The sequence below is a fragment of the Astatotilapia calliptera genome, chromosome 3 (genome assembly GCF_900246225.1).
Source record: "Astatotilapia calliptera chromosome 3, fAstCal1.2, whole genome shotgun sequence".
NCBI lineage: Eukaryota > Metazoa > Chordata > Actinopteri > Cichliformes > Cichlidae > Astatotilapia > Astatotilapia calliptera.
The window spans coordinates 526,821-543,446 of record NC_039304.1 but is presented as its reverse complement, the minus strand read 5'-3'; the positions used below and the strand labels follow the sequence as shown (position 1 = coordinate 543,446).

General features: G+C 40.3%; 1 protein-coding gene across 1 annotated transcript; it reads right to left on the bottom strand.

Moving 5' to 3' along the window:
* Positions 1-2,628: 2,628 nt before the first annotated feature.
* Positions 2,629-16,313, bottom strand: arsj (arylsulfatase family, member J). Its single transcript, XM_026158428.1, has 2 exons — positions 15,305-16,313; positions 2,629-4,627 (listed from the first exon to the last, which is right to left on the bottom strand). The coding sequence occupies exons 1-2, from the start codon at positions 15,613-15,615 to the stop codon at positions 3,238-3,240; spliced, it is 1,701 nt and encodes a 566-aa protein (XP_026014213.1). The 5' UTR covers positions 15,616-16,313; the 3' UTR covers positions 2,629-3,237.
* Positions 16,314-16,626: the final 313 nt, after the last annotated feature.

Here is a 16,626-nt window from a genome sequence, read left to right as displayed (position 1 = left end):
ACTTGTATAACATAAAATATGAAATGAAAACCCTTTAACATCACATAACAGTAACAGAAGTAGGGCCGCTAACACGGTCACATAAAGTTAACAATCCTTACCTAAAGTTGGTGAATTACCCTGTAAAAATTTTTTCATTGCACTGAACTCATTACAGATGGATTGCCATGAAAAAGAAACTGATTCATCTCTGATAATATTTAATATTATGATCAGTCTGTCATAATGTTGAAATCAGCTGGAGATGCACTGATTACAACTCCTTTTCCAAAAAAGCTGGGGCACAGTAAAATGGAGATAAAAACCAAATGCAATTCACAGTGAACAACACATCATGAAGCTTTAATTAGAAGCAAAACCCAGACTGTAGAATGTAATCCAGTCTGATTTCAGAATCCCTTTTCTATTTGGAGTAACCATGTTCAGACCTCATGTGATCCTATAGCTAAAATTTGTTCAGATTAATTCTGGCGAACTCAGACTTAAACTCTAAAGAAAGTCTTTGTGGCAACAAGAACAGGAATATTTTCAAACAGGTATGCACAGGTGAGCTCAGCTGTAATTAATGGCAAGTATTCTGCATGGGTGTGGGTGTGCGTGGCTCATATTTAATTTACATTTCATTTCACTACATTTCACTGTGTGTCGCTACATTTCACTGTGTGTTATACTTGTATAACTATGCATGTGACAAATAAAGAACCTTGAAACCTTGAACCTGAACATAAGACCACACTCCAAATAAAATAAAGATGGCAACCCATTTCCATGTAGATTCCTTTAATGTTATAGTTTTTTCTGAAACGTTTGAAAACAAGGCCCTGATGAACAAAGCAGAGCCAACTAAATAATAAAACAGCTTTATATGGCATAGTTTGGTGGTGGACTATCAAAATAAATGAATCATAAATAATAAATAGCTGGACTGAAGAATGTCTTCCACAAGGAGGCTGAACAAAATAACAGCTGTAAAATGATCACCTGGCAAAAAAAGCAGTTAGAATAAAACCTGTGTACACAAATTACTTCATTTAGCCTCCAGATGATATTACTGGTTTATCCTCATGTAAGACAAGCACAGTAACTCTTTGCTTTATTTTTAGCAACCTCTAAAACCACATTCTTTAGCTACTCTTTTTTTTCCAGAGTTATTTGGGTGTCTAAGTGAAAACATGGGGCAGTGGTAACAAGATTGTTCATAAATTTTGTGTTAATCCTGATTCTTTTGGTTAACAGCTGCTTGATATCTGTCTTCTTTTTCATTACATTCATTCATTTCATGTCTTTGGGAATGTAAGCCTGGCTGCATCATAGTATTTCACATGTAGCTCTTGGCAGCCGTGTGGTCAGCTAGCTCCAGTTGGCTACACATAATTCAGCTAATTTGAACCTCAATCAAGCATACGAGAACCTAAACCATGTGTTTCACACAGTGCCATGACTGAAAGGAAACCATCACAATAAGGCAAAATTGCCTGCCACACTCCAGCCAGATCAAAGCCTTGTGGTTTTGCCATCCATAAGGTTTATTTTCTCCTATCATTCCCAATGAGCACTGATGGGCATTTTTAAAGTGAGATAGCAGCTTGATGTGTTGCCTTATAGCTTAGTTACAGCTCTTTTTCCCATAAGCGGGATGCTAATGCCCATAAGTGAAAGCAAATGTGAATTCCAAGAGAATCCAGGGTTTAAGTGTTCCCATGGCCCACAGGAGGGGAAATTTTGCAGAGAAAATAAGAATCTGATTTTCTATACTCTCAGCTGTAGCTCGAGATACTCGAGATGCCATCACCTGCGTTTTATGGTGAGAAATAAATTTGAGCTTAGCCAGGTAAATTCTGTTCCCATGGGTACAATCTGCCTGTAGACATAAATGACTGTGAATGAGCCAGTATCATAAACTGAAACTGACCTCACCTTCTTCACATTTATGGGGATTAAGAATCAAAAGAACCATGCTCATATCAGCATAAGCTGTGTACACAAATGCTGCTGTAAAAATTGAGTTAGTCTGAGGTCACAAGTTGGCGCTTGCAGAGAGAGGGGGATGTGCAAAGCAACCTGGCAGCCTTTCTTGGGGGAAGCCCTATTTTGATCCCTCAGATTGTACCAGATCCATGCATCTGGTTAACAGAGGATCTTCTAGGAAGTGGTGTACTTCGAGGCCATTTTTTGTTATTAAAATAGTTAAGTGGCTCATAAAAGTTTGATCAATCATATACTGGCAAAGCTTGCAATCAGCTCAAGTCAGTCGTAAGACTTCCAACTGTTTCCATGGGTGCCAAGCAACAGATGTATAAGAAAATATTGCTGTAAAGGTTGTATGTATGTGTGTTCACTTCATATAAATAGCTGCATTCTTCGTTTTTCTTCGATCCCAACTTCTTGTACAGTACACTCTAAGTGATGAGGGAGAGATTTTTTAAGGACTCCACAAAAGCAATTCACTTTTTACTCACCTGTAAAAGCCAAAATTACTGTGTTTTCTATAAATAACTATACCCAGAAGCTGCCTTTCAGTTTCTAAACATGAAAAACATACACAAGGTTTTCAAATTACAAACGTAGTTGTTAGCAGAATAAACAAAATCAGGATATAGTAAAATGCAAGTAAAACAGAACTTGAAATGTTGTGTCTAGGGCTTTTATTTTGTTTATTTGTCTCACATTCAGTTTGGTTTGTGCTCAACCAGATATCATCTAAGAATAAGGGAACAAATGCTATTATCTTAAAGTTCACACTGGCTATGCTTATAAAAAACAACACACATCTACTTGCACATCTGTTTCCACAGTACCTTAGTGCTACAATCAACAACACAATAGAACTATGTTTTATTTTATTTGTCTGTCACCAAACATATATGGCAACTGTCTAGTGAAATTTGTTTTCTACTCTAAGTGAAACGTCAATCTATAAGAAAAATCTGACAACAGGTCAAGCATGCAACAGAATCTAGAAAAATAAACATTCTTTAAATGCCCTTGTCACTTACATGAGGTCTTAGTTTTGTCTGGGCATAGCAGTAGTGTTTGAACAACTGATCTTTTAATTGTTCTCTCGAGGAACTCTGAAAATGTCCATCTGCATTTTGTTCATACAGTATTTTCTGGAGTCAAGTTAAAACTACCTGGAATTAGAATGTCTGACAGCACAATCCTGTAAGAGTAAGCATTAATCCCTGAGTAAATATAACTTAAGGCATTCACAAACGTGGTATGTAATGTGCTACTCTTCTACTCTCTTCTCAACTTTGTGTTCTTTGATTTTTTTTCCCATCTTTTTTTACCGAGATGGTTGGTGAACAAGTTATTATACATCTCATCCTCTTCCTGCTGCTCCCTCATGTCTTTGTGCCAGGGTCCCCACACCCCACCGTTGTACTGAGGATTAGAACGCAGGTCTTTAGTTGGGTAGCACACCGGCACAGCAGTCTTGTTGTACTGAGCTAGCCGCATTAGCATCTTCTTTACTATATGCGGGTAGCGCTGAGACAAGTCCACTCTCTCATAGGGGTCCGCTGTAATGTTGAACAGCCAGATGGACTTACCTCGGTCCCAGCGGACACGTTCATTATGCAAGCGAGTGGTTAGCCGCTGATTCAAAAAAGTTTGTGGGGGCACCCAGTCACTGTAACCAGGCACACCTGTTAGTAGCTTCCAGTGGCCAACTCGGAGTGCAGCCTGAATAGCTGTGTTCCATAGGCCGTACCCAGCCTTCCACGATCCATTTTTGGCTTTGATGTAAATTGGGTCAATATTATGGAGAATGTCATGACGAGGTGATGGGCGGCCTTCACTAATAGTTTCCCAGACGTCATACCCATCCAGATTCAGATCTTCATCTAAAGTTCCCTCACCTAGGGTTACCAGTGTAGGGAACCAGTCAGTAATATGGATCAAAGATCGACATTTTGTTCCTTTGTTCATTAACAAGGGACTGTGAACAAAGCCCACTGCCTTGATCCCCCCTTCCCAGTATGTGGCCTTACTACCCCTCAAGGGCCAGTTACTTCCTCCTGCTAAAGGCTGGCCCCCATTGTCAGAAGAGTACACTATAACTGTGTTGTCATAATAACCATAGTGTTTTAGTGCTAATGTCAGGTTATGAATGGCTTCATCCAGGCAGGAAACCATGGCAGCATATTTACGACGGTATGGGTTTGGGATGCCCTTGTATCGCTCGAGGTAGCGAGCAGGAACTTGCAGTGGGGAATGAACCGCCTGGTAAGCCAAGTACAGAAACAAAGGTTGCTTACGAGGGTTGTGATTTGCTAAAATACTGACAGCCTTTTGTGTAAACATCACAGTAGAGTACAAGCCGCGGTCCTGTTCCCAAGCTGCTTCTTCCCCTTCATACAGATCATAGCCACACATGCTAGGGCCTTGGCATTTGTAATGACTGTAGTAGTCCCCACTTCCTAGCAGGGAGCCAAAGAACGTGTCAAAGCCACGCTGGGTAGGAAGGCATCCACGTTTGTAGAAGCCCAGGTGCCACTTCCCTACCATGTGGGTGGAGTAGCCTGCGTTCTTTAGCTTCTGGGGCAGAGTGATATTTTCCAGGGGTAGGCAGTTGGGCTGAGCAGCTCGGATGACAGAATGCTGAAGGCCTGTGTGGATCTGATATCTAAAGGAAAAAAGAAAAAAGAGATAAATTGTCATATATTAACCACAGTAGCCCTACACACCCCAATAGGGTGACTTTTCACAGAGAGGATCTCTGTACTGAAAATTTTACACCAATATGTTATTATCCAAAGCAGAAGAGGGCTTATAGGCCTGCAAGGGCAGGGTAATGTTGAGAAGTCCAGTGAAAAGAAGTTGATGGGTAATGGGAGGCAAAAATAACAGACCAAAGACCAGACAGTAAACTATGATTTGTAGCAAAGGGTGACCTGCAGCCAACTTGGCAGCAGGTCACCCTGTACTTCATCTGATAAATGAAGAACAGATACTATACTAAATGCAAATATAAACTCCTAATTTTGGTGTGCAAGGGAATTCATTTTTTTTAGATGGGTGATTTATTTGACTTTTAATGCTACTTTGCAAAAACTTGGACCTGCAGGAGTTTTATAGAATCGTTTATGAGTTCTAACTCAAAACACAGATTTTCCACGTGCAGAACTTCCAAGAATGTCCCAGTCATATGCCTCCACACAATCAGTTACTCAACAATTGAAAACATCACAACAGAGGAGGCTTGACATAAGTTTCCAAAGTGACATAAACACTTTCTTTATACACTTAAAAAATAAGTGAAAACACAAAGTGTTATTGTAATATGTCCTATAAATTATTATATCTGAATTCCCTTAGTATGCTACACTCCACCTTAAATGAAAGCAGTTTGCTTCATAATTGCTTCATTCCAGTATACTTCAATAATGTACACTCAGCAGACAATGGCTTAAATAGTAATCACTTATTATTGCTATGTAGTTTCAGTAAGTTTGTACTTCTCTTCTCAGGTACATAAATAGCAGAGCTGTTGAATAGGTTCCCAGCTTCAAGTTCTTCAGAACCCCCAGATCTCTAAGAATCTGTCCTGGTCAACTAACACCTCCAGCCTGGTCAAGAAGACCCATCGGTGCCTCTTCTTCTTGAGGACATTGAAGAAGAACAACTGACATACTGGGTAATGTCTACCGCTGTGCGATAGAGAGCATTGAGAGCATGTCACAGTCTGGTATGGTAATTGCTCTGTCGCTGACCACAAAGCACTCCGGCAGGTGGTGAAAACTGCCTAACACATCACAGTGACTCCACTTTCCTGCCATTGAGGATGTCTACAAGAAGAGATGTCTATGCCGAGCACGCATCATTCTCAGGGATTCCTCTCATCCTGCCAATGAAGTCTTCCAGCTCCTCCCCTCTAGAAGGCGCTACAGGACCTCACAGACTAAAACCAGCAGGATTAGGAACAGCTTCTTCCCAACTGCTGTCACCCTACTGAACTCAGTCCCCCACTGAACCTTTCCATTCACACTCAACTTAACCCGTCTACACTGCTCCTCCCCCCTATCCCTCCCAATGACCACAATCATGACTGTCATTTATTCTAATCATTCACCGTATGCTCACACTGGTTACTGCTATAGTTTTAGGACACTGGCATAGCATAGTCTCTGTCATAGTGCGTACACTGTTCACTATTATAGTCTGTTCAGATCGCTAGGCTTTCACTACTGTAGATGTCTTGATGCATGCTCAATCATCCAGGTAAGTAAATCTCCAAAAGCGATTCTGTTCATTTGGCCGTAGCGTCACAATTAACCTTAACAAGCAACATGCAACTAACCATAACATGTCTTTAATATGATTGTGACGGAACTCACAATCATATTAATTGTGACGGAACTGGAAGTGGATTTGAAGAGGTGACAGTACAAACCACTGCACTACTCTACCAGTCCAAGTGAATATTTGTAGCAAATTGATTGGGATGAAGGGATTTCTGGGATATGGTTGGACGAAAAAATGGTACTTCCCTGCAAGCATAAAATACCAGACCTTTTCGTATAAAAATGTACTTCTGGCTGGCTATAGCACAACTGGAACACAAACTATTACATGACCTACATGCAAAACTGGTGTGGTTCTAAAGAGAAATGTTAAATCAGATGTACAATGAAAAACTGACTTTGTATCTAACACCATTTAACTTGCGACACAGCATTCTGTGTATTATGTAGAACTGCTTTTCAAATTTGTCTGATCTTTTCATTTTATCATTAAACAAAAAGTTGTGCATATTGCATTGCATATGGGTGTAACCTTTCAGCCATTTGATCATAAGCACAGAGCTTTCTAGGCTGAGCACATGTGTGATGAATTGATGGGATTATAGCTGTTACACAGTTTCATGGAGCCAACAGCTGAAGTAAATACTCTTCAGATGCTAAGGATTTTGCTTAAGTGGAGAATATTTGTATGATTATTTCTCACCATCTCTGCTAACTTGTTCCTGGGAAATCCTAACCTACCTCATCACCAGTGTTTCAGTGCCAGCTGCAGCTGGCAGAATTATGCTTTTGGCCTTACACTGTGCTTTGCTAATTCAAAATGTGTTTTTGGCCCTTTTCCAAAACTACTGGGGACTGCAAATGCAATCTTTATAACATAGAAAATATTTTTGACTCATATCCAAAGCTGGTTCCCATGACTTTTGAAATTTCAAACTTTACAGGATAATAGTAAGGCCCATATCTGAATCTGATGTTTCTAGGCATTGCAAGTCTTTGAGGTGGATTTAAAACGAGACCATACCAGACCTTATTGTATAATATGGCAATGGGTCGACTTTCTTGTCAATTGGTGGTCTAGGCAGGTGAAGCACTGTAACTGTAACCCAGCTACATTCAGTGTTCAGCTGACTGCATAAGGTATGATTTATGCAACCACTGCCTTAAACAGTCCTTGTAATTTTTGTTATCTGTGACTTTTCAGATTTACTGCTTAGATGCCAAAATACAGTTACTTGCATTAATAAACAGAAAAATTTGTGGTTGAGTGTTATACTTTCTGACATCTCAGAGAAGTCCAGTGTACCAGTTTAAATTTGGGTATAAAATGTGAATTCATTTTGCTGCCTAATAAATAAAATATATTGTCACAAATTAATCTGAAGGTCAAAAAAAATAATAACAATAATAATAGCACTGTCATTATGCTCTTAAATAGCATATTGACAGTGCTATTGAAGTTTGATTAAAACCATGTTTCCTACTGCCATTGTATTGAGAAAATATAGGAATATATTGATTGATATGTGGTATTTCCCCAAAGTACAGTGGTATTTCTTTCATATATATATATATATATATATATATATATATATATATATATATATATATATATATATTGTTAAAAACTAACTGAGAACTTGGATCTAATACTCTAAATTATCTTCAATCTCTTTTAATTCTATTTAAATAAAGATTACTCTTCTCCTTCTGCCTTTTGAATCAGTCCCGATAGAACAAAAGAGAAAACTACAAAACAACAATGTCAAATGTATTTAGACATATACATGTGCGTTAAGACTTGACCCTAAAGAGCCCCAAAGCAGCTCCTGCAGGTTTGATGGTGTTCACATACCAAAAGGTTACAGCCGTGTAATTGGCATGTCATGCTAAGAGCAGCCTGGGCTCGCTCCACAAATCAGTAAAACCAGCTTGAGGTCTTGATGGAAAATGCTACAGAGGTAAAGACTTTCAAAGTATGTCTGTGTTGTTTCTTTTTGACATACACGAGGGTGAATATGATTTGACTTTATAGGTTTTGGAGCACCTGAAGGACATTTCTAGGTCTTTAGTGTTTATAAGGACTTAAATAATGACTGCAGTAACTACTGCTCTCTTGAGACCAGCAGGGCATAAGCCGAGGATCTAAAGCTTTGGGGGCTGGCTCTTTTATCTAGCCTGGACTCAAGCCTCACATAGCCAGAAAAATATTTCCAGCAAAGAGTGGCTCACTTCCAGTTCTTATCATGTACAGACAGCTGTTGTATTTGCCCAGGAAAATGCAAGTTCTGCTTTCAAACACAGCTATAATCATGCTATCTCTCTGGTTTACTTACACAACCACTAAGCCAAAACGCCAGCAAATCATACACGTCATTAAACTTGAATCACAGAGCCCTGACAATCGCTAAGGTCCCACATGGCAAGTGAATTGGTGACTCCTTCAACCACTGAGGTTGAGGAGGTTCCCGGACAGACTAGCTGCCCAAACTGGGAGCTTTTCCTAGTGTTTCTGCACAACTTTCTCATCAAACATGGCTCAAATAAGAAGCCTCAGCCTAATGATCTGCATTTAATCAAAGTCAGCCTCGAGTAGTTCATCTTACTTTGCTCTTCCTTATAGCAGCTTCTTTGTTAATTTCCTTGCTATCTCTGCAGTTCTATTGCTCCCTTGGCTTGGATTTTATGTTGTGTATCTTAGATTACTCTTGGAACTAACATTGCTGAGTCGTTCCATGCACTTGTACCATGCACTATCATAGATAACAGTCACATACTGAAAGTGTTAACTTGTGGCACTGACGATGTTTTAATATTGCCCATACGCTGTATATTTGCTCCAGACCAGTCGATCCCCAGTTATCATTTAACTTCCTTTGTTTGATTAACTTGAGCAAAGCTGTGATGGCTGGCAGTCCCTTGGGCAGTTTTGTTGAATTAAAAACATTCTGTCAACCTTGGCAGAATGTTTTTAATCCAGCGATACAGCCCAAGGGACGGCACACTTTCTGTAGAAATGTGAACATTAAATCAATAAATGCACCCATCTTTCCCTAGAAACAACTCCATTATCCTGCCCTTTTTACAAGTTTGCCTGGGTAGGTTATCTTGTCCAATTAGGACAACATCTCCTATATTCACCAGAGTAGGCGTAGGAGTTTCATACTTGTGACTAGATTTTACATCCATCAAGAAGTTTTTCCACCAGCAGTTCCACCCCCATCTTGGACCCATGTCCTCCTGGCTTTTGCTGGTCACCTGAGATGGCAGAAGAGAAATTAGTCTCCCACCAACCAGGAAATGAGAGGGTATAAGTAACTGGAGCTCTGACGCTTCACTGTATACAAAGAACAGAGGTCTGGGATTTAAAACTGCCTTTCCTCCTATCAGCGAACTCAGGGGATCCTATCCTATCAGGGGCGATCATGGCTTAAGAGTTGGGAGTTCGCCTTGTTCCTTGGGCAAGACACTTCACCCATTGCCTACTGGTGGTGGTCAGAAGGCCCGGTGGCGCCAGTGTCCGGCAGCCTCGCCTCTGTCAGTGCGCCCCAGGGTGGCTGTGGCTTGCCATCACCAGTGTGTGTGAATGTGTGTGGATGACTGGATGTGTAAAACCCTTTAGGGTCCTTAGGGACTAGTAAAGCGCTATACAAATACCATTTACCATTTAACTCCTCAAAGTTTAGTGAAGCCCTCCGTAGGACCCTCTTTAGACTTGTTTTATAGACCCCAAAAGTCTTTCCCACAAGCAGCCCCACAAAGCAGCATGCATGACAATAAATTTCTAGGTGATCCTGTTATCACTGAAAAATCTTGTAATCTCTGATTCTTTAATTGACTTCCAAAAACTTAAATCATAAAACTTGGTCTGCTCAAGCAAACGTTTTGGCATTGTCGCTCGGTAATGGAGATGTGACTTGCTATGCTAGTTTCACCTTCATTCACCTGCAACTCTAACAACATGACACTAACCATCTGCCCCTTAACAACCAGTACATCTCCCTCACTTGCAAAAGAGTATCTCTGACCCCATCACACAATACACTACTGAATAAGAAGCTGAGAGTATCTATTACTGGTAGGCAGTACCACTAGCTCAAACTAAAATCAGGATACTGCAGCCTGTCTCCCACTATCTGTGTTTATCTAATAATGGCTTCAAATCTTTGATTGTTGAGTCTCTCTTGACATCTTGCTCGTATTTCAGGTTTAAGATTTCCTTTGCTGAAATTATGTTCTTGGGTAACTTTCCTCTAAAAAACATCTGCCATGGTGAGCTACTCTGGAATTAGTGCTCCCTTTATTGTTTGACTACAGTGGGAATTGACCATGAGCCTTTTAACCCATAGTTATTCTCAGTACTGTTTTTAACCTTCTGTACTTCTCTAGGTCTAGCTGTGGTTCAGCTCATTCAGTGCTGGTAAGCTATACTGTAGCCTACAAGGTAGATCTTAGCTCAGAGTTCACCTCATCTTGAACACATCAATCCTTTTTAACTTCATCAGTGAAACATGTATTCCACCACAGCTTACTTTGAATAAGGTTCTGAACACTGTCATGTGGTGTTTAGCTCAGCAGGATTGCTTTTGCTAGCACAGTGTGACCACAGCTCTGGATTTGTGAAACTTTGTAATTGAGTCACAATGTTGAGGCAGCAGCACTGTCACTGGAATCCAGTGTTGGGGAGTAGCGGAATATATGTACCGGCATTATGGATTTAAAATACAAAATATGAGTAACTGTATTCTGTTACAGTTACCGTTTAAATGGGCGGTAATCAGAATACTTTATATTGTATTGTAATGCTCCTAAAACATCAGAATGATGCATCAAACACCACTCTTAATTTATCTCATAATGTGGCATGTAGTATTTCACAGTCAGGCTGTTTGCCAGTTGTCTCAGTGACACTTGATGCTGAAAGTGGTCCAAGCAATGTACATCCTAAACTGCTTTCAACAGCTATTAGTGATTTTGTTATTTTCTCAACCTTGCAACACACTACATGCCATTAATAATTCACTCCTATTGATAATAAGAGTTCAGTGCCTTTTATTGTGAAACCAACAAGCTGCTCTGTCCTTTTCAACTCTTTGCTGTGTATTCACCACATTTTCCAGTGACACTCCCACATGAGCGGATGATCCGAAGTTGTGCCTCAGCAATGATAGCATTAGCTCTTTCACTATGCTCTCATGAACTATGCGTTTTTGGCTGCCTCCATCTGGCAAGCAATGACACCAAAGCATTTGTTCTGCTACTATCAGTACTCAAATGTACTTCTTTTTGATCGCAAACTAATTGATGATGTCAGGAGGTGAAACACTCAACTCTGCAGAATTTCACTATGTGTTAAGGCAGACATAACACTATGCCAGTTTTCTTGCTTCCTCTTTGTGAGCAGTCACAGAATGTTCTGGATAATATTCTCTTTCATGTTTGTACTTGCACAATATATCCAGTGTGATAAACTCCATTTGCTGTGTGTAGCTCTATGTATGCCCTTAGGGCGACTTTTTCACTGGGGTACTGAATTTTGTTTATTGGTTCTGAAGAGGTTCTGTTGGCGCTCTTGTTAATGTTCCAGTCAGATAGCTTCTCCCATTTACACAGTACATCACTGTTATGAATAACTGTTTTATACTGAGACCAGAATTCATGCCGCTAACTTGTTTTTCTATCAGCAACATAACTGATTGTTTGTCTGATGACCTGAGTGAACTTGAACTTGCATCACTACCCTGTACACTCGTAGATTTGCACGCCTTCTGAATTAATCTACTGGTGCAAGCTTGCCATGCAAGACTATGGTCGTGGTATCCCTGAATACTTGCAATCTCTACCTACAGATCATCCATTGGCATTATAACATCAGTGCCATGATCCATTAAACTTTCCTCCTTGGCTGACAAGACGGACAGCATTTTACAGTGATGTGGATTGTTCCCTGCTTTCTTCGAATCTATTCAATGTACTCGGCCACCTCTGCAGCTAGTGTAAGCTAGTGTTAGCTTCTTGTGTCATGCAGAAGTCAGGTTTCTAAACAGCTCTCGACAACTGTTAGAATTCAAAAGGCAAGAAGCAATCAGCTAAGTAAAGAGAAACAGCTGTCCATCATTACTTTAAGAACTGAAGGTCAGTCAGTGAGGAAAATTGCTAAAACTTTGAATGTGTCCCCAAGTGCAGTCACAAAAACCATCAAAAAGGGAAAGGGAAAGGAAAACCAAGAGTCACCTCTTCTGCTGAAGATAAATTCATCTGAGTCACCAGCCTCAGAAATCGCAAGTTAACTGCACCGCAGGTTAGAGCCAAGATAAATGCCACACAGAGTTCCAGTAGCAAACACATCTCTACATGTTCAGAGGAGACTGTGTGAATCAGACCTTTATGGTCAAACAGCTGCTAAGAAACCACAACTAAGGAAAAGCATCAAGCAGAAGAGATTTGTTTGAGCCAAAAAACACAATGGACATTAGACCAATGGAAATCTGTGCTTTGGTCTAATGAGTTTGGTTCCACCTGCCATATCTTTGTGTGGCGCAGAAAAGGTGAACGAATGGTCACTGCATTCATGGTTTCCACTGTGAAGCATGGAGCAGGAGGTGTGGTGGTGTGGCGGTTCTTTGCTGGACCATCATTCATTTTTCAGCAGGACAATGACCCCAAACACACCTCCAGGCTGTATAAGGCCTATTTGACCGAGAAGGAGAGTGATGGAGAGCTGCGCCAGATGGCCTGGCCTCCACAGTCACCTGACCTAAACCCAATTGAGATGGTTTTGGATGAGATGGACCGCAAAGTGAAGGCAAAAGGGCCAACAAGTGCTCAGCATATTTAAGAACTCCTTCAAGACTGCTGGAAAACCATTTCAGGTGACGACCTCATGAAGCTCATTGAGAGAATGCCAAGAGTGAGCAAAGCAGTAATCAAAGGGGTGGCTCTCTTGAACAATCTAAAATCTAAAAAATGTTTTGAGTAATTTTTAACTTTTCTGTTTACTTTATAATTCTATATGTGTTCATTCATAGTTTTGATGCCTTCAGTGAGAATCTACAATGTAAATAGTCATAAAAATAAGGAAAAACCATTAAATGGTTGCCCAAACTTTTGACTGATAGTGTATAATGTGAGTATGGTGAACAAGAAGATGGTTCAGATGCAGCTGGTAGCCAAGGTAACCAGTCTAAACAACCTGTAAAAACTCAGTCAGGAGCTTAAGAAGGTCTTATGTTTTGGATTCAGTCCTTTAGTGACTTAAATTTGTCATGACAAGTCTCTCCAAGTATGCCAGTGAGACTTGAGACAATTTTGTTTTCTGAGCTTTTGTGAATATCCAGTTTACACAGACATGTAATGTTTCTCAACACAGGAAGAGATGCTTTTCTTTCACCCATATTCAACCTCATCATGCTTATCTCGCCATCAAACTGTTTAACTCCTCACTGGAGGGGAGAGGGAGGAGAAACAGGGGGACAAGGGAGGGCGGGAACAACTGAGTTGTAGGTACTTTTCTACACTGTGCAATATTTGCAATATTTGACTTTTGTTTTTTGTTTTGTCTTTTTTCTTATATTTGACTGTGCAATAATCGCTGTGCAATATACTCACTCAAATGAGCAATCCTATTTATCCATATTGTATATTCTGTATCTATATATGTGTATATATGGTGTATTTATGCTTATATCCTTACTCTCATTCCCCTTAATGTATCTGTAACATGCAACTTCTTTCGGTGCTTTGCTACTGGAAACTGAATTTCCCGGAGGAATCCACCCGAGGGATTAATAAAGTTTAATCTAATCTAATCTAATCTCTCTGTGACCACCTGCTCATTATCAGAAGCATGGAACCATAACTGAATCTACACCTAGATGGATCCTAAGGTCGCGGCTCCACTTGGTGATCAGAGCAGTGGGCAGCAGCCAGGGGTGCTACAGTTTTCTCATTATTGTCTTGGACACCCATCAATGTGATGCAAAACATTGTATAAACTCTTTTGTTAGCTCTTTTGGTTTGGGCCCAACAGGGCCTTCAAAGACAGCAATAGTTAGATCTGCAAATCAATGTTTAGGTGGAAAGTCTGAAAAAGTGTTATAGTTGAGTAGTAATGAAATTGTTACAATTCAAAGAAAGCATCAAACTATGTAATTGTTTGCCATATCCTTTTAATCTTCAAAGCTCTTCAAAGTTTGATTAATTTCCTGATGCTTAATTTCCTGCCTTGTGTCTTCTTTGTAAATTTAAAAATGTTTGGAAATAAAAGATTTATGGCATAATTTTTTTTTACTCTTACTGTAATCTTGTACTTGGAAGCGACTTACTTCACTTTAAAGTTAAGAAAAATGTAGAATGGGAAAATGCTGTTCCCAGAAAGGGGTGGTCAGGTGGCCTAATTCCTCCTGAAAGATGATTTGTCTCTAGACTACAGTACTTGAGTAATCTTGCCATAGGCATAGATTGGATAAGAGCATGTATATGACCAGTGCATGAATGTAACTTCAGTAATTGTTTTGGGGTACAACTTTAATGTACTTTAAGGTACTTTAAGGTACTTTAATTTTTTTATATAATGTACTCTAGGTGTTTCTCTTATGCTGATATATGCTTCTAATGCACTATAATAATGGACTTTGTACCCCACACAATGTTTAAGCTTTAGTTAGTTATTATTTTTCAGATTTTAAGATACGAATATGACACTGTAATATTATAAAATAAAGCTACACTGCAGATAAGTAGTTATATTGATCCCCAGCTGCAGCAAGAATGTAATAAAAACAATAAAGATTATAACAATAAATATAGTATAATGTGTATATGTATTTATCACCGCTCACTCAAAACAAAGGACTTTTTCAGTGCACTTTTCGCGTGACAGATCTGTATGAGGGCACGGACAGCACATGAGCCTGGAGATCGTTTCCTCTAGTGTATTTATTTCTGACCAAACACGTCCTTGATCTTCCCAGACGCCAATAGTTTCTCCTCTAAACTCCACGACGCATGGTTACTACAACCGGGACAGAGCAGAGAACAGTCTCTATAATGCACTCTACCTTCCCGTCATGAGCTGGCTCCTGGACGGGCTGCAGAGAGGTTGGACGTAGTAATTCTCCAGTTTGACTCCCTCTGCTGCCAACCGGTCCAAGGTCGGGGTTTTGATCTCCGAGCCGTGGTACCCGACATCCCGGAAGCCTTGATCATCCACCAGGATAAAAATGATATGTGGCTGAGAGCTCGATTTCCCAAACTCATTCCCTTGGTTGTGCAGCTCAGCGTTCCAGTTTTCCCACGACATCTGAACGCTCCAGGTCTGCGAAATAATACAACCGAAGAATAAACTTAACGGTACCCACAAGATAAACATGTTTCAGGCAGATTTAGATTCAAGTCGGCGTTAACTGTTGGCCCATAACGCTGTGTATGCGGGCGGCGGCGTTTTGCACATGTTCAGGGGGAACGGCAACACTTGGAAATCGGGTTCAGTCTTTCTCTCCACGCCAACAATCCTCTGAGAGCTCCAGGATTTGAGGAAAGGTCCCAGAAAACAAACACATCTGGCGTAGCTGCTTTTTTCCTTTTACCGCGGGCGAAAACGTTCATACCGTGATAGACACACAAGCCCATGCTGAGGTTTGTCGCAGCACAGCTTTAGTCATTCTTCCGGTTGCGTAGTTTTTGTCAGAAGACGCGCTGGACTTCCAGAGCTAACTCGCAGCGTGTAACAGCTGCTCCACTGCAGATGTTCTCCATCCTGTGACTGAGCCGCGTTTCCAAGCTGTCAGCGCTCTGAGGACTGAATCCACACGCTGAGGAGGCAGGTCCTTCTCTCTTTGCAGCTCCCAGAGCACCGTTTTACCAAGAAACATCCAGGAGCGGCCCTTAACCCCCGTGTGTGTTAGCCACAACTACAAAAATTATGTTTGTAGTACTCATCTTTAAAGATGAACTAAAACTCGAAAAAATTACCCCCCCTCCCAAAGAATAATTAATAATTATATCTTAAGTTAATGCTCAACCCTGTTAAATCACATGCAAGTGAGACTAGCAAGATGAGGGCACGAAGACGACAGAAAAACTGATGAATACCAGTATTTTCAGCTGTATAACTACAGCTAATGAGGATTTGATAACTTGAAGGACTTTTGTAGGTAAACTAAAAAAGTAAGTAATGGTTTTGAAGTGCCGTGTTTCACTTACAGAAACAACAATATACGATCAAAATGTTCTGAGACTGTCTGGTTGCAATATGTTTATGCACATGCAACATCTACTGTTGGGATTCTGGGATAAACATAAAAGGACTGGTTCTTATACAACCCATTTCTACTTACTCTTCTTGAGCACTCAAAGTGCTTGATACAACTCGTCTCATTCA

Excerpts from the sequence above, each read along its gene's own strand:
- arsj (XM_026158428.1), bottom strand. The coding sequence starts at position 15,615 with ATGTTTATCTTGTGGGTACCGTTAAGTTTATTCTTCGGTTGTATTATT. Across the intron at positions 4,628-15,304 it reads AGCCAGCTCATGACGGGAAG|ATATCAGATCCACACAGGCC; the intron begins GTAGAGTGCATT and ends TTTTTCCTTTAG.